Raw genomic sequence first — 22,220 nt, 5'->3', positions numbered from 1 at the left:
GTCTGCATGGCGAATTCTCTCTTTAACATCAATGATGTCCCTGTGGACTGCTCAGGCTACATGGTGAAATATCTCCAATATCAGTGATGTCCCAGTGCATTGCTTCAGGCTGCATGTTGAAGTCTCTCCCTCAGCATCAGGGGGCAGGGCCTTGCAGGCGCACGTGGGCTCCACCGGTGGCGTCATCGCGCAACCATTACGTATGATTGATAGTTTACTAGCCATTCAGAGAGGTCGTCAGTGTGGCGGTGGCCAATGGTGTGCGGGGGGGCGGGATCTCGGTGGCGTCGCTGCTGTTGTCAGGAGAGAAGGTTCCGGAAGCCGAGTCCGGTTTGAATGGTGAGAATATCACACGGTGCGGCTCGGAGCCCGCAGCAGTAGGCCGCTGGCCAGGAGCTGGAGGTGTCATGTTCAGCCCGTGTGTCCGACTTAGAGGTTATCCCCTCCCGAGACTGTGCTCCGACCCATTTAGAGATTGTCCCTTCCCTAGATTGGTCTCCGACCCATTTAGAGATTGTCCCTTCCCAAGACTGGGATCTGACTCATTTAGAGATTGTCCCTTCCCAAGTCTGAGATCTGACTTATTTAGAGATGGTCTCTTCCCAAGACTGGGATCTGACTCATTTAGATATGGTCTGTTCCCAAGACTGGGATCTGACTCATTTAGAAATGGTCCCTTCCCAAGACTGGGATCTGATCCATTTACAGATGGTTTCTTTCCAACGTTGAGCTCTGATTATTTTAGTAGTGGTCCTTCCTGAAGAGTGGGCCCTGACCCATTTAGAGACGTTCCCCCTACAATAGTGGGCTACAGACCCTTGAGTGTTGGTCCTTGAGTGAGCTTTGACCCAATTAGAGACAGATCACCCAATTGTGATGGTCTGCTTGAATGGGTTCTGTCCCATTTTGACATTGTCCTCTCAAAAATTTGTGCTGAACAATTTAGAGTGGACCCTTTTTAATTTAAAGACTCTCCTGTGAAGAGTGGATTATGACTGATTTACAGGTGGCCCCTCAGTGGACTGAGGCCTGTTGAGGGATGAGGAAGTAAGGATGTCATTTACTCTATGATTCCTTTGACTCAGAGAACAACTTTGAATTGCCAAAGATCCTTGCTGTGGAACTCCCTCCCTTAACAGCTCCACCTCTTTAGGTGTTCCTTAAAACCCACCTCTTTGTCCAAGCATTTGGTAACTGTCCCAATATCTTCTGATGTGATTTAGTATTAAATTTTATTCCATAATGCTCTTGTGAAACACTATTGTTTTACTATGTTAAAAGTATTATATAAAGATAAGTTGTTCTTTGCATTAACTATCAACTGAATCTCTGAACATTCTTTATGGAAGGGATGTGGTGAAGTAGTGTTATTGTCACTGGATTAGTAATCCAGGGCAATGCTCTGGGGACTTGGGTTCATACCTCACCACACAGATGGTGAAATTTGAATCCAATAAGAGATGTAATTAAATGATGATGACCGTGAAACTATTGTCAATTGTTATTAAACCCATCTTGTTCACTAATATCCTTTAGGGAAGGAAATCCACCATCCTTATCTGGTCTGGCCGGCAACGTGTTGACTCTTAAATCTGAAATATCCCAGCAACTCGCCCAGTTCAAGGACAATTAGTGATGGGCCCAGCCAGCAACACCAAAATCCCATGAATGAATGAAAGAGATCCCCGTATTGAGTGGTTCATGTCCTGTCTGAAAGACAATAAATGCAGGTGGGTATAGATAGAATTGGAATATGAGCTATAAAGTATTACTTGGCACTCAATCTTGAGAAGACCACCAGTGACCATTGAGAAAGATTGATGTCTAACCTATATTTACTCTGTAAAGGTGCAGACTTGTGTTCACTTACAATTAAGCCAAAGATGTGAACTTTTAGTGACTGCTGAACTATTCTGAAGCAGAATAACAGTTTAGAAAATACTCAAGTAATCATTTTCAGAAAAGTCGCTTATATTTTATCAAATATAAAGTAGTTTTAGGGGGCCAGTGGGCTCAGTTAGCTAGATGGCCTGTATGTTTTTCAGACAGCACTAACCAGCATGGTCTCTATTCCTGTCTGGGCTGAGTTAATCTTGGGACCTGCCTCCTTGCCCCACTGGAGAGCATGGAAGACAATGTTAAACAGCCACTAACAGAAACAGCCACTAACAGAAGACGAACTCAGAATGAAACATCAGCCACGGATCTGCCTTTGGGCAGAACACAGTAAGAAGTCTCATAACACCAGGTTAAAGTCCAACAGGTTTATTTGGTAGCGCAAGGTTTTTGCAAGTCTTTACCGATAACCAAGACTTGATTACTTGTAAAGACTTGTCTTCCAACCATTATTTTGTAAATTGAGTTTGTGTCTTTATATGCCCTGTTTGTGAACAGAACTCCCACTCACCTGATGAAGGGACAGGGCTCCGAAAGCTAGAGGCTTGTGCTACCAAATAAACCTGTTGGACTTTAACCTGGTGTTGTGAGACTTCTTACTGTGTTTACCCCAGTCTATCGCCGGCATCTCCACATCTTGGGCAGAACACACATGGAGTGTAATCAAATTAGTTCTATTTGACAGTTAATGACAGTCAGTTTGAACTTTTATAGTGATTTATTTTGGAATGAGGAAGAAGAGTTAGAAGATCTAGTTGATGAGACCGATTTTGAGAAGGTATTTGGTGGTGAAGTGTAGCAAGGCTAGATGGATCATACTTTGAGTTCTTAGGCTGCAATATGTCAGTATAAGCAGTGCTTGAACCCTCAGATACAATCATTTGGATAAAACAAGATCTGTACTAAATAAAGATGGCTATAAATACTGAACGTTATTAACATCTTTCAGGAACTGGGGAATATCCCATTAGTTGCAGTAAGTAGCTGAAGTTTGGAAACTAAGCTGTGGTTTCATCCAAGTAAGCATTGAAAAGAAGGTTATTTTAGGGCTTCATTGTGGAGGTTTCATTTGAAGACACAACAATTTGAAAGTTGTGTTAGGCTGGTTATTTCAACTACTGGGTCTGATTGCAGTATCATTGTGATGCTTAATAGGATTGCGGTGGTTGAATAATTTGTGACTGTTCCTATATTTTATCACTTACCCAAAATGATATGCGCATTTTCATAAAATCCCTAGAATGGAGGAGGCCATTCAACTAATCAATACCAACTGTACCAACTACAAACCCATACAGGCTGCAGCCCCATAATCCCTATTTACCCTTGCTAGTCTTCCTGACACAAAGGGGTAATTTAGCATGGCTAATCAGTCTAACCCACACATCTTTTGAAGTTTGTATTTGAGGTTTGGATTTTTACCCTTGATATTTAATTGGTTCATTTTATGGCAGGTGAATCATCATATTTCAATATTATTCCACTGAAGCTTTCAGCACTAAAGGAGGGCATTCAGCCCATCATATCTGTGTTGGATATTTGAAGAACTATCCACTTAGACCCTGCTGCTTTCCATAAACCTGCAACTAATTCCTTTTCAATCTATATCCAATTCCCTTTTAAAAGCTCCCATGGCATCTGCTACTTCCAAGTAATGCATCTCGTATCATAGCTAGCTGCATTAAAAACCTTCTGATCTCACTCCTGGTTCTTTTGCTGATTATCTTAGATCTGTGCATCCCACAGTTACCAACCCTCCTGCTAATGTAAATAGGCCTTCTGTGCTCTCTTTCATGCTACTTTACATGGCAGTTAGGTTGGAATGCATGTCCCCTGATTAACTTAAATGATAACATTTGTACTATGGTGTCATGACAGAACTAACTGTGGATCAGGGAAATGAGCAAATGTGCATTATTGTTTAAAAATAATTCCCAGAAGAAGGCGACTGTATCCAGCCTCCTTGCATGACTTCCTGTGAAAAGAAATGTGTGCCATGGACTTCCATTAATCTTTTGCTACTGATGTTTGGAGTTTTTTTTAGTTTCCCCCACATGGATCAGATAATTATCTTGTGGTGGACTCTCATATTCAAAAATGAATTGACAACCACAGACATTTCAGAACAGATTCCAGTGCAGTTTTAACTGAAGGGTTTTGGCAGATTGTTCCTATTTAGTACAGATTCAGCAGATGAATGGAGTATCAATTCTGGCAAATGACAAAAGGTTGCTCAGGGTAGCTTGGTGAATCTCCTGCTGGTCGTATGCTGTCACAAACTGAAGTTTAATGAAGGGCTGGGGAGAAACATTGGAATACACTGATGGTAGGGTTTCAATGCTGCATAGTTGAATTAATTGAATTCATTTCTCTTTGTCAGAAGTGGCCATGCCTAGCTCCCTTCTATGGGCTGTGGATGTACATGGAGGAGTTTATAGTCTCTCCACGGCTGGCCAATACTGGGAGTTATGCAAAGATGGAAGATTACAATTTAAGAGATTAGCAGCTGTCAAGCAGTGCTGTTGGGGAATTGCATGTGACCATCAGATCTACGTCTATGTCCATTCAAACGAGGTGCCAATCCGTTACCAAGAAGAGACCTATGAAAATCAGGTACAGAGACTTAAAATTGGATAACTTTTGAGTTTGTGCTTGTAATTTACTACTTTCATTTGTTTTCCTTTTTATGATTGGATAAATGACCTGTCTTGCTGTTAAGAGCACTGCTTTTTCACTGAGATGAGGCACAATGTCCAATATAGAAAATGTACGTGTTGGTATATATTTCTGAAATATCACAAAACATTTGACGTGTAATAAATTGCTTTGAAGGAAATTACTTTTGTTATTTAGGTCGATGAGACAGCCATTTTCTGCACAGTAAGATCCCACAAACAACAATGAGTTGAGTAACCAGATCATCTTTTAATTAGATATATAACGTCAATGGCAGAAGAAAAATTGGCCAGGGGCTCTAAGTTCTTTATCTTCTCTTTCCCATGAACTTTTAGAATCCAAATCTGTTACGCTGATATTTGGCATTGGCAGTGCTGTTGACTGCATGAGTTCTAGGCATTCAGAGTTGACTGCTCTAACAATATAAAAATGTTTTCGCATTTAAATATCAGTAAGTCTGAAATTCGATATTGTACTCTTTAAACAGCAGTTTCTTGTTCAGTTACTTATATGGCTACCAATAGCCATGAAAATAGATATGACCAAACAAGAACACTCGTATTTATATCTATGGCAGTGCTGTGTTACAATTAAGATAAACTCCCATAATCACATCTTCTAAAAGTACCTGGCCTCTGTGTGTGTAATTCCTCAGAGATTTGTTTACTCTCTCTTGTGTAGCGCTGGAATCCTGTGGATGGCTTTAGTGACCGCCTTCTACCCAGTGATCGCTGGCAATGGAGCAATGTTACAGGTTTGATCCACCAACCACTGGTTGAATTTAAACTTCTGTCAGAACACTGGCAGTGGGAATCTGACTGGTACGTGGATGAAAATATTGGAGGAGAGCCAACAGAGAAAGGGGTAAGAGGTACAATATGTCTGTTTATGATGAGCATGCGTGCAGTAACATTGTTCAGGCTGGTACATAGTCCAAAGATGTGCAGGTTAGGTGCATTGGCCATGCTAAATTGCCCTTAGTGTCCCAGGATGCTCATTTGGAGGGATTGGCAGGGTAAACGTGGGGTTGCGAGGATGGGGCCTGGATGGGATTGTGGTTGGCGCAGACTCGATGGGCCGAATAGCCTATTTCTGCACTGTAGCATTTCTATGAAAGTAAAGATAACTGACAAACTGAAGGGCACAGTCTAGCTCCTTGTAAACCAGACTTTGCCTTTACAATAGCTTAGACATCAGGAAAATAGTGTTCATGGATTGATCAGCAGCCTTGCTTTACCCTCATGTAAATATTCATAACAGAATATAGTTTCAACTGGAATTGATCAAACAGATTTCTTAACAGTATATTGATAATCAAATAGTAAAGTATGGACCTAACTATTCGTCCTCAGAAAGGTATACAAAATAAAAACATATAATAAACTCAAGTGTGAAAGAGAACCTGTAACAAGGCCCTTGATCATAACCCTTTACAGAATCTTGCTGTTAACCTTCCAAGGGTATTGAACATAAGAACATAAGAAATAGGAGCAGGAGTAGGCCATCTAGCCCTTCGAGCCTGCCCTGCCATTCAATAAGATCATGGCTGATCTGTTGTGGCTCAGTTCCACATTCCCGCCCTCTCCCCATAACCCTTAATCCCCTTGCTTATCAAAAACCCATCAACCCGCGTCTTAAAAATATTTAGCGAGGCAGCCTCCACCACTTCAACGGGCAGAGAATTCCAGAGATTCACCACCCTTTGAGTGAAGAAGTTCCTCCTCAACTACGTTCTAAACCGCCCCTCCTTTATCTTGAGGCTATGCCCCCTAGTCCTACTGTCCTTTCTGAGCGGGAAGAGTCTCTCCACCTCTATCCTATCCATCCCATTCATCATCTTATATGTCTCAATGACATCTCCCCTCATTCTTCTAAACTCTCAACGAGTACAAGCCTAGTTTATTCAGCCTCTCCTCATAGCTCAACCCCCTCAACTCCGGAATCAGCCTAGTAAACCTCCTCTGCACTCCCTCCAAGGCCAAAATATCCTTGCGTAAGTGCGGCGACCAAAACTGCACACAGTACTCCAGCTGCGGCCTCACCAGTGCCCTATACAGCTGCAGCAAGACCTCCCTACTTTTATATTCAATCCCCCTCACTATGAAGGCCAGCATCCCATTAGCCTTCCTGACCACCTGCTGCACCTGCAGGCTGGGTTTTTGCGACTCATGCACAAGGACCCCGAGGTCCCTCTGCACCGTCGCCTGCTGCAATTTTTCGCCACGTATGTAATAGTCCTTCCTACCATTATTCCTACCAAAGTGGACCACCTCGCACTTGCCAACATTAAATTCCATTTGCCGGTTCCTGGCCCATTCGCCCAGCCTATCTAGATCCTTCTGCAGACTCTCCACACCCTCCGCGCAATTTGCCGTTCCACCAATCTTGGTGTCATCAGCAAATTTAGACACCATACACTCGGTTCCCTCCTCCAGATCATCTATATAAATGGTAAATAGCTGAGGCCCCAGCACCGACCCCTGGGGCACTCCACTAGTCACCAACCGCCAATCCAAATAGCACCCATTGACCCCTACTCTCTGCCTCCTATTAGACAGCCAATCCTCTATCCACGCTAACACCCTACCCCCAACTCCATGCCCCCTTACCTTCTGCAATAACCTCGCCACACCTCTGTCTACTCTCTCAAACTCTCTCCAGTGCTGCAACAAAAACTTTCGTAACCTGAAGAGAAAAAGAATCATGAGTCATGGTTCTGCCTGGAGAAATTAGATCAAAAATTGTGTTTTTGAAATGAGGCAAAAGTGTTTTTCATTCATGGTTAGGATGTAGGTGCCACCGGCAAAACCAGTTAGGGCCCATCCTGAATTGGCCTGGGGAAGGGATGGTGAGCTGCCTTGAACAACTGCACGCCATGTGGTATACACACTGTTGTTAGGGATGGATTCCCAGGACTTTAGCCCAGTGACGATGAAGGAATAATGATATAGTTCCAAGTTGGGATGGTGTGTGACTTGGAAGGTAACTTATAATTGGCGGTACTTCTACGCACCTACTGTCATTGTCCTTGTAGATGGTTGGGATTAAGAATTAGGTTTGCCGTTGAAAAAGCTTTGAGGTGAGTTGCTGCAGTGCGTTGTGTAAAATAGTGAACACCACAGTGGAGGGAATAGATGTTTACGTTAATGAATGAAATCCCTATCAAGCAGACTGCTTGGGCATGCGTGGTATTGAGGCTGCCTCCATCTTCTTTTGATTTTCCACCTTTTCCAATCAATGAATCTTAGAACAAGTTGATGTAGGTTCAAGATCTAAAAAGACAAATGCCAAATTAGAAGTTTATTTCAGAGGATTATTAGAACATGGATTGCCTTGCTGGAAGTGGCTATTTATCCAATTCATATAGATATGAATTGGATAAATAGTTAAAAAGGAAAAATGTTGGGGCAGGGCCCAGAAATGTGATTAAAGTAGATAGTTCCAGTAGAGGATTTGTACCAAGGCAACACTGATGGATCAAATGGCTTTCTTCTGTGCTGTAATCCTCCATGATTCTTTGTTTCCTCACCTAGTCCAGCTTTAAAATCAATTTTTTTGATTGAAATGTTGTAACTTTTCTCATGAAGTGAAACTTTTTATATTTCTTTATTACCTTGGATCACTGGACTAATGACAATCTCACCAATACTTCAAGGTGTCTCTCCATTCATATAGCCAAGTTGTCCCCACTATATACATGTTGCATTTGTAAAATAGAAAGTTTGCTTTTACAAAACATTACTCATGTCAAAGCATAAATAATTTCCCGTTGCATTCAAGGTCTCTCAAAGAACTCCTTTTAAGTTTTTTTTAGTTTTCTTGCTCCTGTGGAGTCTTGTGTGTTTGTAACTAGATTCAAATTGGTAATAAGAAAAAAAAGACTAACATTTTATAAAGCACATTTCCTGATGTCCAATAGAACTGTTCTGCCAAAAACTACTTTTTGGAGTGTGGCCATTGCTGTAATGAATAAAACAGCCATTTGTACATTGCAAGCTCCCAGATACATAAATGTTATAACACATTTTTTATGATGTTGATTGAGGGATAAACATTGGCCTGGAACTGAGGATAATTTACATAATTAGGGTGGCACTGTGGTTAGCACTGCTGCCTCACAGTGCCAGGGACCTGGGTTCACTGTCTGTGTGGAGCTTGCACGTTCTCCCTGTGCCTGCGTGGGTTTCCTCCGGTTGCTCTGGTTTCCTCCCACAGTCTCAAAGACGTTTCTGGCTAGGTGCATTGACCCGAACAGGTGCCGGAGTGCGGCGTCTATGGGATTATTGTAAGCCTACTTATGACTAATAAACTTTTCTTTACTCCTCTTCTTTGAGACCTTTTGCACCTGAAAGGACAGACTTGGTTTAACATCTGATTTGAAAGACAGCACCTCCAAAAGTACACAACTTCTTCAGAACTGTTCTGGAGTGTTAGCCTAGATTTTTATGCTCATCTCTCTGGAGCTGGACTTGAACTCTCACCTTATGATTCAAGTTACACATCCTTTCAGGAATGACCTGAGAGGGCACAGATCCATTTAGATTGTGCATTGCATCCCCAGAGGTGAAGGGAGGGATTTAAAACAAACAGAGTTTAGATTTTAAATTGTGCATGTGGTGTGTGTCTCTTTAAGACAGTACAGCAGAAGTGAGTAATCTGACTTGAGGGAAAATGAGAACTGTGAGTGAATGATCACCCCAGAGGTTAGAGTCCTCTCTCAGGCAGTATCATCTAGAAGTCATGTAGTAAGCATGTAAGGACTGGAGCTCTGCACCATGGCTGAAATCCTCCTGCACCAAGTTTCTCTTATCAATAAATACCTTTTGTTCCTAATGAAGTATGAAATCTCTTGAAGATACTAGAATGCTACAACATGATGTATTGGTGATGAGATGGCACGGTCTACCTGTGAATACTGATTTATTTGAAGTTTGGAAAGAGGGATACCCACTCGAGTGCCTGTTCTAGGCAAATAAACTTAAAGAGCTTTGTCCAGGTAGTGCCAGACCCTGAAGAACAAATGGAGTAACAAGCTTAGTGTGGTTGGTGCATCAGAGAGTTTTGGAAAGATATTAGAAAAATTAAAATGAAAAAAGATTAGTCTTCAGGGAAAGGGAAAGCTGAGTAAAAGAAGAAAAAACAGACAGGAATGTTAGGAAAAAAAGATATACTCAGCTAGGAGAAAGCTGTGTTTCAGATGTAACAAGGCAAATATTGACTGTGGGTAAACAAATTCAAGTGTAAAGAAGACAAAATGTCACAAGAAACTGTAAAGCATATGCCAATAGCACAGGAAAGTGAAGGGCTGAGATTGCAGGTCTCTCAACCTGATCTTTCAACTGTTCAACTGTCCATCTGTGTGCTAAGCGACTGCAAGCAATGAAGATTGGTTGCTTTGGAATAAAATAAATCATTTAGCTGCTTGAAAAAAAGAAAGCAAAGTAAAAAGCTAAAAGAAGATAATGGTCCTGAAAGAACAGCGCCAAACCCTGAGTGAAATTAACAAAAAGAACAATGCATGAAAAGAAGTCTCCAGCAGGTGAGAAACATTAAAAAAGCTGCAGAAATTGTTGAAGAAATCTTCCACCAGCCAAAGCAAGCGATTACCCAGTTTACAATAAGTCCAGGAAGAAAGAGTTGTAGTTTCCTGCCAAAACTGCAGAAAAGCGGGAAAAGGAACAGCAGCTCTGGTGGTTTAAAAAAGTTGACAGCCTTAAAGCAGTAATGAATTTAAAGGTTAAATAACATTTAATGCAACAATTATGGGAAGGAACAGGAAACTCATAAAAGACACACATAGAGGGCGACTTTAAAACGGGGTCCAAAGGAACCTGACAACTTCGGTGGAGACAGTGCAGGGGCCCAAAGAGGGGGTGGTGTGGGGGCCCAAGGAGGAGGCGGAATGGGGGCCTGAAGGCATGAGGGGTGGGCAGCGGGAGGGGGCCTGAGGCAGGGGCAGCGCCATGGCTTAAGGAGGAGGCGGTGCAGGGGCTCAAGGAGGAAACCATGACCTCAAGGAAGAGACAACACCAGACTCTGAGTAGTCAATGAAAGATTCTTCAGGAGGAGAGCACAGATGGACCCCAGAAGGTGGCCACCAGAAGACACCAGGATAGCAAAGTAGACCCTGAGTGACTAAATCAAAAGCTGAAGGGAACAAGACTTGCATCCCATCCTTCTGTATTGTAATGAGAAGTTCCTTTAAAGTTTTAGCAATAAATTACAAGCAAATATTAAAGCTGTAATTAGTCAAAGTAAGACAAGCCACAGTAGAAGAAGTAGTAAGACTGAAGAAAAAAAAGAGTTGGATACATTTAACTGAGAACTACAGCAAATAGAAAATGAGGTAAAAGTTTGTGACCCTAATCTAAATGAGAAATGACCCACCTACATCAAAACTAAGAATGTAAATAAAACACCATGAAGAAGATGGGAAGTAGCTAGAAATTCTATTGGGGCCAGTAAGAAACTGCAATATTCCCCAACAAGCGGTGAAGGACCTGGAGTTAGAGCATGAAGATGTGAAAAAAGAAGTAGAAAGGGTTGTGAGAAAAAGCACAAGTGAAACTCAGCAACAGATGTCATAGCATGGAACTCGAGAAAAGCTAAGGGAGATCCCATGAAATGGATGCTATCAGTTCATGATCGGTGAGAGAACTGCTCATCTCAAAGAGTGAAGCATCTTAAGGATTTGGTCCATGGCGCTCTTGTAGGACAATCGGTATCGTTTACTGCAAGAGTCCCCAGACTACTGCAGAAATTACAGCAGAGCTATTATTCACTGGATCCATATCGGTAATTCTTTAGAGATCCAATTGGATATTCGAACTACCAGTCATGCGGAACACACAAATGAGCTTAAAGAAATTGGCATTCTGCAGAGAGGCAGAAACTGTCTAGTATTTGAGGGTGCTGAGGAGGATTTGGCAATTGACGAACCCAAAGAGAGAACACAGTTGTTGAATTCAGGAGAATTGTCTCATAATAAAAAAACAAGAAGAAATGTTGAACATAAAAGTACAGTTTATTGCAACTGCAACAGAAGGACATGGCAATTGTCTGAAAACATGCAAAGCATGAGAAGGGAGAGATTTTTGTCAAATGTTAGGAGGGAATGATTGATTAACCTTGGAAGAAATTCAGAAATTAATAAACTGAATGGATTGTGAAAGCAGATGCGTTTGAATAAAGAAATAACTCAGGTCTAAGCAGAGGATTGGTTGATTCAGAAGATGGAAGGTAGAGATTGGTAAATTAAGTCACTCAGCTGACTGTACGCTGACCATGGACTATAAACTTTACACTGCAGACTGTGTCACTCTCTGATTCTTCTTTTGTCAAGCACCTTATTCTACAATGCATGCAGGTTCAATCATCGCAATCCAGCACAGTATTGCATACATCATGATGGTTTTTGCACAACCTCAAGTTTCTCTTCTTAAAAAATAGCTTGTATTCCTAACAAAAGTCTGAAATCTCTTGACGCTAGAACCTAACAAAGGACCACTTCTAATTAATTGTAAATGATCATTTATAAAGTTGTATATCAATCAGTTTATTTCTCTAGAGAACAGTTGACCCAGTCAACATTAAGAGTGTATCATTGCTTTTCAAATAAACTTAGTGGATAAATAGTTGCCATTTATCAGCCAGTAAATTATTGCATCTCACTTATTGTCAGATCTGCCCTTAAGAGAAAGAAAGAATTAATACTAATTAAGTATTGAGTAAATATGTTAAAATAATCTGAGTAATTTAACATAGGGTCCATTAACAATGAAGGTTTAATTAAATTCAGAATCACAGATCTTTTTGAAAGCTCATTTGTATCTTGCATTACATATTTGTGCTGCTAATGGTAAATACTGTATTCCCTTCACTGAATAAAATTTAAGGTTTCTAGATAAAACGTCTTTGTGTAATAACACTTGTGGAGATTAATATAACCCCTTAACCCATTCCACAATGAAATATCTCCAGGAGCTTCCATGCAACAAAATTACTTCACATACTAACTGCAGAAAATGTTGCTGTAATGACAAATTTCTGCAAACACATTTAAGCACCTTCTCATATAGTCACTTTTGCTTATTCTGGTGAGTCATTGGTTCACTACAACAGCTTGCGCTTGTATAGCGCATTTAAAGTAGTAAACTACCTGTGGATCCCAACCTCTATACGAGACCTGGATTTTAGGATAAAATGCTTCTTGAGAGACCATTGGTATATCTGTTTTGCAAATCCATTGATTTTATTTTTTAAAAGAATTGTTCATGGGATGTGGATGTCGCTGGCTTGGACAGACATCACTACGTGCTTTTGAACATTTCAGAGGGCAGTTAGTGTCAACCAAATTGTTGTGGATTTAGAGTCACATGTAGACCAGACCATGTAAGGGTCGCAGATTCCTTTCCCCAAAGAATATTAGTGAACCAGTTTGTTTTATAACAACCGACAATGGTTTCATGGACGTCATTAGACTTTTAGTTCCAGATTTTTATTAAAATTTCACCATCTGCCATGGTGGGATTTGAATCCAGGTCCTCAGAGTATTACCCTGGGTCTCTGGATTACTAGTCCAATGACAAGTGTCACCATCTCCAAAGACTACACAGAAAGAGGCAATTCAGCCCAGCTAGCTTGTGCCAGTGGTTTTATGGTACAAGATTTAAACCTGTAACAGACTACCCAAAGATGTTTGTGTTTGCCGTTTCAGGGTTGGACGTATGCCATTGATTTTCCTGCCACTTACACAAAAGACAAGCGGTGGAACTCTTGTGTGCGTCGGCGGCGATGGATCCGATACAGAAGATACAAATCGTGTGACATGTGGGCAAAGGTTCGTAAACCCGTCTATCCTCCAAGTAGTGTTAAGATTCAAATAATAATTCAGAATGGACCCTTGTCTGAATTTTCAGAGCGAGATTTCTAACTGGGAGGCAAAAGACAGGAATACATGTTTTTTTTCAGTGGGCGGTTTGGATTGAGTTGCCAATGAATGATTTTGTTGGAAATTAAACAAATTTGCTCATTTTCTGCAGGTACTCACCCTTGCTTTTTTGTATATGATTGTAAATATAAAGCATAGTTTGATATTTTTAGAACATAACAATGGTATTGCAGTTATTAACAAAAGTTATTGGGTAATGCGTGCTGCTTTTTATTTTATCAATTCAGACAATACTAGCATATTTTGCAAAAATTCCAATGAAGTTACCAACTTTCCTTACTTAGTTTGAAGCACATACACATCCTCAGGTGAGGTGGAAAAAAATGAATCCCATTCCATGTCAACTATGCTCTGCTGGGGGACATAATGCTTGACCTGAAGGATGCCTTATATTCTATTGGTTTGCTATGAAAGGCCAATCCAAACAACTCATCTCGCTATTCACAGTCTGCTTCTTGTCTTGTAGATATGCAGGATGTACATTGACTTTAAGGTATAGTGGTTATGTTACTGAACTAACCTTGGGTGGAGATACAAGTTCAAATCTCATCACACCAGCTAGAGAATAAAAATTCAATTAATTCAATCAATCTGGAGTAAAAAGCTAGTACCAGTAATGGTGACCTTGAAACTACAATCCTTAAAATGATCTTTCAAGGAAGAAAATCTACTAGCCTTCCCCAGTTTCTTTTGTATCTGACTGTTAACTGCCCTCTGAAATGGTCTAGTAAACCACTCTGGTGCTACCATCATCTTTTCAAGGGCCATTAACGTACCCTGGAAATGGATAAATTAAGTTTTTTTTATGTCAGTTCAGTAGAGACGATTTGGTATTTAGCTAGCACTAGCTCTTGTTCTTCACATAATTATGGGAATATAATTTGACTCAGAGCTTGAGAGTTAAAATAACATTAAACCAAAAGGGCCCAAGGTCATTACTGATGTGAAATGAAATCTAAGGCTTTGATTCAAAAGACATGCTTTTACAGTATTGTCAATACCTATGTAAATTTGTAACTAATGTAGTGAATGCAGAGTGTTTCTTCAGTTTATGTAATTTTAAATTAATTAACTTGAAATGAAATAGCTAAGTCGAAACTTATTTCATGGAGTCTTAAGTCAGGTATTTTCTTCCCAGATTCCCTCGCAAGAGAGTGGACAACTGCCAGATCCCTTTAATGATATTGCAGTAGGAGGATGGGAAATCACTGATGAGCCTTTAGGACATCTTTCAGTCTGGGCAGTTACGGTCCAAGGAAAGGTACAATAAATTCAGAAATGTAAATGTCATGGAATTTCTTTTTGCAAAATCCTCAGTGTTAAAACACAGCCTGAAGTTTCTATGTTTTATCCACCCAAATGTCAGCACAATCTGGGTGGAATTAATCGACACTGTCCAAAAAATTGCAGATTTTAAAATACAAGTGAGTTACACCCATAGCCAATGTTCTCTTTTAAATTTAGTAGTTGTGTGCGGCCTTTTTCTTTAGCACAGTCCCTTTTCTTTACACAATCGCATATGTTATTTATCACAGAAAGAGGCCTGTGATGTATATCCACACTATGTGATCACATACCTACACGGCTTAAGGAACGCATTGCCCATAGCCACCAACACTTGAGTTTCTGCCACCTTTTAGCTTGATTCAAAAGTAAATTTACCCCGTGCTTACAGAACTGGTCAGGCCCCAGGCCCATGTAGGCAACATAATCAAACTGGTTCTTATTTCTGTGCACGTTCACTTTCATCAGAAGCGACTGTGTAATCAAGAATGTGATTCTCTTCCTCATCCCTCCGCAGACTTTGCAACATTGAAGGCAGTGTTCCTATCCTGATATTGAGATTACTCCACACAAGCCACAAACGTCTGGCCTTTTCCTAAAACTATTGTTTTTAAAAGTTTATTTGTCTTTACAAAGTTGGTAGAAAGTGCTACAATTAAACATTGCAGCCAGAAGATCCATAAGACGTTTTTATGGCACGTGGGTCCTTTAAATGGCATGTTTTATGCAGGAAAATATAACCAGCTATTAAGTTTAATCAGTAATTGCATAGTTTAACATTTGGTTTCTTTCAGGTGTTTTACAGAGAAAATATAAATGATCAGAATCCTGAGGGTTCATCGTGGACTGAAATCCAGACTCCTGGGGAAGTAGTTCAGATCACCTGTGGACCAAGTGATCTATTGTGTGCTGTATTATGGGAAGGTCAACTCATGGTGAGGGAAGGAGTAAACAGGGAGAACCCTAAAGGTGCACAGTTTCTATTCATTCAGCATGAATGTTCCCCTCACCCCCATGGTTAATGTGAAATAGGATGTTAAAATTATGATCTTTACTGAATGGGTAGACCAGAAAATTTCTGCATATAACATTACAGACTATACAGTGCAGGAACAGGCCATTTGGTCCTATAGTTATTTGTGTGCTCAAGCTTAAATTCCTTGTACTCTGAATCAAGAACAATCTGATACCATCGCATTTAAAAATAATCCAGTTGACATTGTTATCGACGTTGGTGTTTATACTAGGGTCAGAGCGTGGTGGCTCACTGGTTAGCACTGCTGCCTCACAGTGCCAGAGACCTGGGTTCGATTCTTGGCTTAGATCACAGTCTGTGTGGAGTTTGCACATTCTCCCCATGTCTGTGTGGGTTTCCTCCAGGTGCTCCGGTTTCCTCCCATGGTCTGAAAGACGTGCTGGTTAGGTGCATTGACCCAAACAGGCACCGTCGGAGTGTGGCAACTAGGGGAATTTTTCAGTAACTTCATTGTAAGCCTTACTTGTGACTAATGAATAAACTTTAATATACGAGTCTCCTTTCCTGTAACTCATCCTATTAATATAACCTTCAATTCTTTCTCTCTCATGTGCTTATCCAGCTCTTCTCAAAGGTATCTATGTGATTCACCTCACGCATTCCACGTGTTGGTGAGTTCCACATTCTAACCAATCTCTGGGTAAAGAAGTTAAGGAACTGCTGACAAATTTATTCCTAATCAAGTACAATGATGTTTGAAGCTGTAAAGGCTCCTGAAGACTATGTCAGTATCATTCCAAAAATGCCAAGCTTCTTGTCATCATGGGCCATTTAGTTCCACACTAGGGAACATCACACAATGTGTCTATGCTTCCATTTGCATACGTAATGCAGCAGTCAACACAAACGGATCTTGATGTTCTGATTTAGGATTTATCAACAAATGAAGCAACAATTTTAAGAGCAGCTCTTTGCAAACACCAGGTCCACAAAAACTCAAAAAGGACAAAAAAAACACAGGCCCTGATGTTAACTGCCTCCCACTAAGTGTAAATTGAGTGTTGGAAAGGGAGTGGGGGGGGGTGGTGGTATATATCCCACTGATCCAACAACAAGATCCTGTTCCCACAGCACCATCTCACAGCCTCTTTCTTCCCCATCCCAACAAATGCATACTCAAGCTTATAAATAACACTCTTAATTGTGAGAGACCACCCCAAGAGGGCTCCAGTTGCAGCCTCCTATTCCTCAATTGCATACACACAAGCCTAGCCTGACCTGGCTGTCAGTTTGGTTGTCTGTCAGTCAGGAAATTGCAACATGTTATTTAAACAAGAGCCGTGCCTGAAGTTTGGCTGGGCCTCTATATTCCCAGTCTTGCCAAGTTGATTATCCCATTGCAACCTCCTCTGTCTTCCTGTTACTAAACTGTTACTACTGGGGTCATGATCTTAATTTTTTGACCTTGAGGAAATGGGATTGTACCCATGGCTCGAGACATAAACTGTTAAATTTTGTCATTTGCATCTGCTTTTGCATTTGGTTGGGTTACAGAAAAATGAATGACTCGTATAAGGGGTTGGCTAGAGATGGTAAAATCTGATGAAGGTCTGCAGCTCACTGTAAAGGGGGAACTATGTGGTCACTGAAATATTGCCTGTTTATTCACAATTGCATTGAGGATACACTATAACAGCACTGCCTTTGACACAGGAGATATTGGAGAGACCCTATGCCTATGGCTGAAGGTGACACATTAGTAAAAGAACAGATGGTGAGGAATGGTCAACAATCAAGTCAATGCATGTAATCAGCCACCTCTCTCAGACCTGGTGACAAGTCAGGAAGTTGGGTTTATAGTGTTATAGTGTATGGACATTACAGAGGTCCCACAAGGAGAAGGGTACAGCTTAGACTGGAGTTTAACTGGTGGTCTTGTTGATGACAGTCGGGTCAAATCCGTGAAATCATGAGGAAATCTGACAGCTAGAATTCACTGAAGAGGCCAGAGCTACTGTCTTCAGTGTGAAATGTTACGACATCTCTGTTCAGATTATATTTCTTCAACCTTTCCCCAGGGGCAATCTAGTGTGTTCATTCATTATTTGAAATGTTGTATGTTCGTCTAATAACAGTCCCATGACAATGTGCAGTTCTGCTTCTGAAGTCGTGCCATGAATGCTGTAAGTATGTTCTCTGTTACTTGGTCCACAGGGAATTCTTGGAAGATTGTTGAACCACCAAACTCTGAAAATGGTCTTGTTCAGGCCTCAGTGGGCATTAATGTGCTGTGGGCTATCACACGAGACAGAAGAGTAAGTACACACTGCAGATGTTTGAAACCACAGCATAGTAAATAATATATACACTAGATTTGGGTTCCTCAGCTGAGATCAGGGAGCAAAGCAAATCAGAGATGTGAATTTGGAATCTTTGTGTTCTGCATGGTCCATGCTATAACTACACGGTGCATTTGCACAATGAGCTATCAGTGAGGGTAGGGGGATGGGATTGGTATGTGGCGGTGGGAACTGGCTGTGGACTTCCATGGACAGTCTCAGACTACTTTCTAAAACAAATCAATGCCCTGATATAGAGCAGAAACTGGTCCTACCATTTGCATTCATGCATCTCTTGCCACCTTGACGAGGAATGGCTAAGGAGACAAATAAAAAAAATGCATTTTACTTCTTCGTAGACAGGATGATTTTCTTTCACTACAAGTTGTTGGTCCTGAAGTGACTAAAAAGTCCAATGCTGGATCCTTGCACACTGCTACAGGTGGGGCAGGTTTGATTAGGTGGGTGGGTGGGATGCTCAGATTTGGGTACGTTCCTTCAGCTGTTTGCAGTTGGATTCACCTGGACCTGTCGGAGACATACAAAATGGTTGGGCACCTTCATAGATCCTTCTTCTCCAGTTTGAGTGATGTTGAGCAAGAGACTCTTTCATACCAGTACAAGTGTTGCATTTTTTCAGGGAAGCTTTGAGGACATCCCTGAAATGATTCCTCTGCCTTCCTGGTAACTGCTTGCCTTGCTGGAACTTGGAGCAAGAGCTTGTTTTGGCAGTCTTGTATTAAGCATATGGACGACATGGCCCACTGTAAGTAGCTGGGCCTCAGTAATGGCCTGAGAGAGGACACCGGTATTGGGGCACCTATACATCACTGGTGCTATACCTCCAGGGATTTAACCTATCTGGTGTGTGCTGTCCATGTCTCTGTCACATGCAGGAGAGCAGGCAACACTGCAGTCTTGGAGACCACGTACTTGGTGCTGGGTTTATACAGCACCTTTCTTGTAGCCAATGATGTAGTCACTTGTTTTGCAGGGAACATGGCAGCTAATTTGTTCATAACAACCTCCCAGAAACAGCATTGAGACGATGCTCAGATCATCTGTTTTAATGACTTCACTGCCTTTCTTTGAAATAGTGAAGTGGTATCTTTTGCATTTACCTGAGGGGGGCAGGCAGAGCCTCCATTTAACATTTCATCTGAAAGGTAACATCTCTAACAGTGCAGTATTCCCACTGTGTCAACCTCGATTTTGTGCCCAGAGACGATTCAGAGGTGAGAGTGTTACCACTGAGCTAAGGCGGACACTTGAAGAAAAGCAACACAAGTATTTACTCAGCAAATTTGTGTCAAAAATTGGGTTTGTGTTTGTTTGCTCCATGTTCCATTTCTGCTGCGGAGGCTGGAGGTCATTGCATTCCATACTTCCTGGGCAATGCAAGAATGGATTACATCAAGCCCAGATACCCTACCTGCTGATTTCATCACATTGTCTAATCATGTCCTCCTTTGCCTTCTGGGGATATAAATTGTCATGTTAGAAGTGCAAGGGAATAGTGCGCATGTTACTGGGCTAATGATTCAAAGACAAGGGCCAGAATCTTCCGGCTGCTCACGCCCCACTGCCGCTGCAAGTGAGGATGGAGAATTTGGCACATACCTAAATCTCTATTCATTGCAGCAGGACTGAGAATCCCATTGGTGTGAATGACTGGAAAAATTTGGCCATGAGTTCAAATCCCACCAAGGCAGCTGAAGCTATGGCCACCAATTAATTAAATACAATTTGAAATGAAAGGTTAGTATCAGTAATAGTTAGCAGATTGTCATACAAACGACACTTGTCCTTTAGAGATGAAAATCTACCTATAAATAACTCCAAATCTGCAGCAATGTGGTTGACTCTTAACTATCTTATGAAGTGTCCTAGCAAGCCTGTATTCGAGAAGGTACCTTATCACGACCTTGCCAAGTGTAATTAAGGGTGGGCAATAGATGTGAGCTTTACCAGTGACACCTACATCCCATGAATGAATTAAAACAAAAAGCTTTTCCAATTACTAACATTGCTCAATAAACTTTCCTTCTGTTTCTGGACTTATGCATCAACAACGTGTTCTCATTTCATTTTTCTCTCTATTCTATGTCAATTTATGGGCCTTGGGAGTGAGGCTTCCATTCCCGTTTTCAATATGTACCGGTAATGTCATAATTTGAATGGCCTTCCCAATATGCCATCTGCCTTCAGAATTCACTTCCATACAAAGTTGTTCATTGTACCTAATATTTAAATACTCTGCTTTTTAAAGTCTGCTTGATTTTGTGGATGTCTGGAGACTCATAAATATTGAGAAAACCATTGTCTAAGGTCCCTGTTGCAAACAATCTTCTCTTGTCACCAACTCCTTCAGCTCCCTGTCAACTGTCAGAATGCTGAATCAGACTGTTTGCAACCTTTGTGTCACATTTTACCCCAAGATGACCCTCTGACTCTGGATCTGCACCATCACTAAGACCGGTGTTGGTGTTTGTGAAACTCCTCATGACCATGTGAATACCTCTTTTTGAAATTGCTGTCCTTTTGTGTACCATTTTTTGCTCTAATCAGATGTATTGCAAGTGAATATTGTCATAAACTTGCTTTATTGCTATCTAACCCCTCTAAAATCAATTTTTGGGATGTCCTGTTTCTGTTGCCCAGTGACTTTTGTTTTCAATCCATGTTCAAAACTTGTTTGATCGAAACTCAAGTGCCTCTTGGAATCTCTTTTTTTTTGCTGCAGTTGTTGTTATTATTATTATTATTATTATTATTATTATTATTATTATTGTATTATCAGTTCCCATGCTCTAGCACCAAACTTAATTGTCATAGTAAATTAATGTTGATGAAATATCTTTTCAATAAATTACTGTAAGACGAATTAAAGGAAGCAAAGTACAATTATATCATGCTGTGTGCAATCTTTATATCATAAAATCCTACAGTGCAGAAGGAGGCCATTTGGTCCATTGAATCTGCACCGACAACAATCCCACCCAGGTCTTGTCCCCATAACCCCATACTTTTACCCTATCTAGTCCCCCTGACTCTAAGGTGCAATTTAGGATGGCCAATCCATCTAATCTGCATATCTTTGGACTGTGGGGGGGAAATCGGAGCACCCAGAGGAAATCCATGCAGACATGAGAAGAATGTGCAAACTCCACACAGACAGTAACCCAAGCTGGGTATCAAACCTGGGTCCCTGGCATTGCGAGGCAGCAGTGCTAACTACTGTGCCTCCGTGCACCCATATATGAAAGACCATAGGAGCCCATGAATACTTTTGATATAATCAGACTTTGATGTCTCTAGTTTTCTGCTCCCAGTTTGGTCCTATTACCTTGGGATTTCAGCCATATTCTGAGTCAGTTCATATTTTTCTACTCCCTGTATTCAAACTCACACCAAGTTCTGCTCACCCATCATCGTTGCACTCGTTGAAGCATCTTCATTGCACTCGTTGATCCATTTTGACCCTTAATCCGGTGAAACCTTGACATTAAAATTTTCATCCTTTTCAGCTGCTTCCATGGCCTTGCCCACTCCCTATCTCTGTGGCCTCCTCCAGCCCTTCAATTTCCCCAAGATACCTGCGCTTCTCCAGTTCTGGCCTGTTGCGAATCCTTGATTTTTAATGCCTCAACATTGGCAGCCAAGTCTTAAGTGGCTTAGGCCTTGGAGTCTGGAATTCACTCCCTAACTTCTCTGCCTCTCTCTCATTGAAACAAACCTCTTTGACCAAACTTTTGTTCACCTGTCCAAATGTCTCCTCATGTGGCTCTGTTTTCGATTTTGTTTGATAATGCTCCTGGCTTGGTACTGTGCAACTTTCTGGACTCAGCTGTTGTGAGATCATTACCTGCGTCAGTTGTTTCATTTTTATTTTATTGTTTTTTTTTCTTGTTTCTTTCTTTATTCCTTCACTTTGCATTCAGATAGCTGTTATTCTGCCATTCGTACCTCATGTGGACATCTTTTTGTTTCTTTACCTCTCCTATTACTAATCCCTTTGGTTTTTGTACTATCAAACAGTTTATCATTTAATCTCTCCGACCCTCCACCCTATGACAGACAATCTGTTACATTACTATCT

General features: G+C 41.1%; 1 protein-coding gene across 1 annotated transcript in view; it reads left to right on the top strand.

Annotated features, from left to right (window-relative positions):
- The first annotated feature begins 288 nt into the window (after positions 1-288).
- Positions 289-22,220, top strand: part of tecpr1a (tectonin beta-propeller repeat containing 1a) — a 76,290-nt gene continuing 54,358 nt past the window's right edge. Inside the window, exons 1-8 of the mRNA XM_080206824.1 lie at positions 289-339; positions 1,537-1,730; positions 4,277-4,509; positions 5,254-5,436; positions 13,289-13,411; positions 14,661-14,783; positions 15,601-15,775; positions 17,997-18,097. Of these exons, the coding sequence (XP_080062950.1) occupies positions 4,285-4,509; positions 5,254-5,436; positions 13,289-13,411; positions 14,661-14,783; positions 15,601-15,775; positions 17,997-18,097 (930 nt within the window). The 5' untranslated portion in view covers positions 289-339; positions 1,537-1,730; positions 4,277-4,284. The remainder of the gene's footprint in view (positions 340-1,536; positions 1,731-4,276; positions 4,510-5,253; positions 5,437-13,288; positions 13,412-14,660; positions 14,784-15,600; positions 15,776-17,996; positions 18,098-22,220) is intronic.

Source organism: Carcharhinus amblyrhynchos, chromosome 18, assembly GCF_965287045.1.
Source record: "Carcharhinus amblyrhynchos chromosome 18, sCarAmb.v2.hapA, whole genome shotgun sequence".
Taxonomy (NCBI): Eukaryota; Metazoa; Chordata; class Chondrichthyes; order Carcharhiniformes; family Carcharhinidae; genus Carcharhinus; species Carcharhinus amblyrhynchos.
Note: the sequence above shows the minus strand (reverse complement) of the source record. Positions and strands in the feature narration are given on the sequence as shown.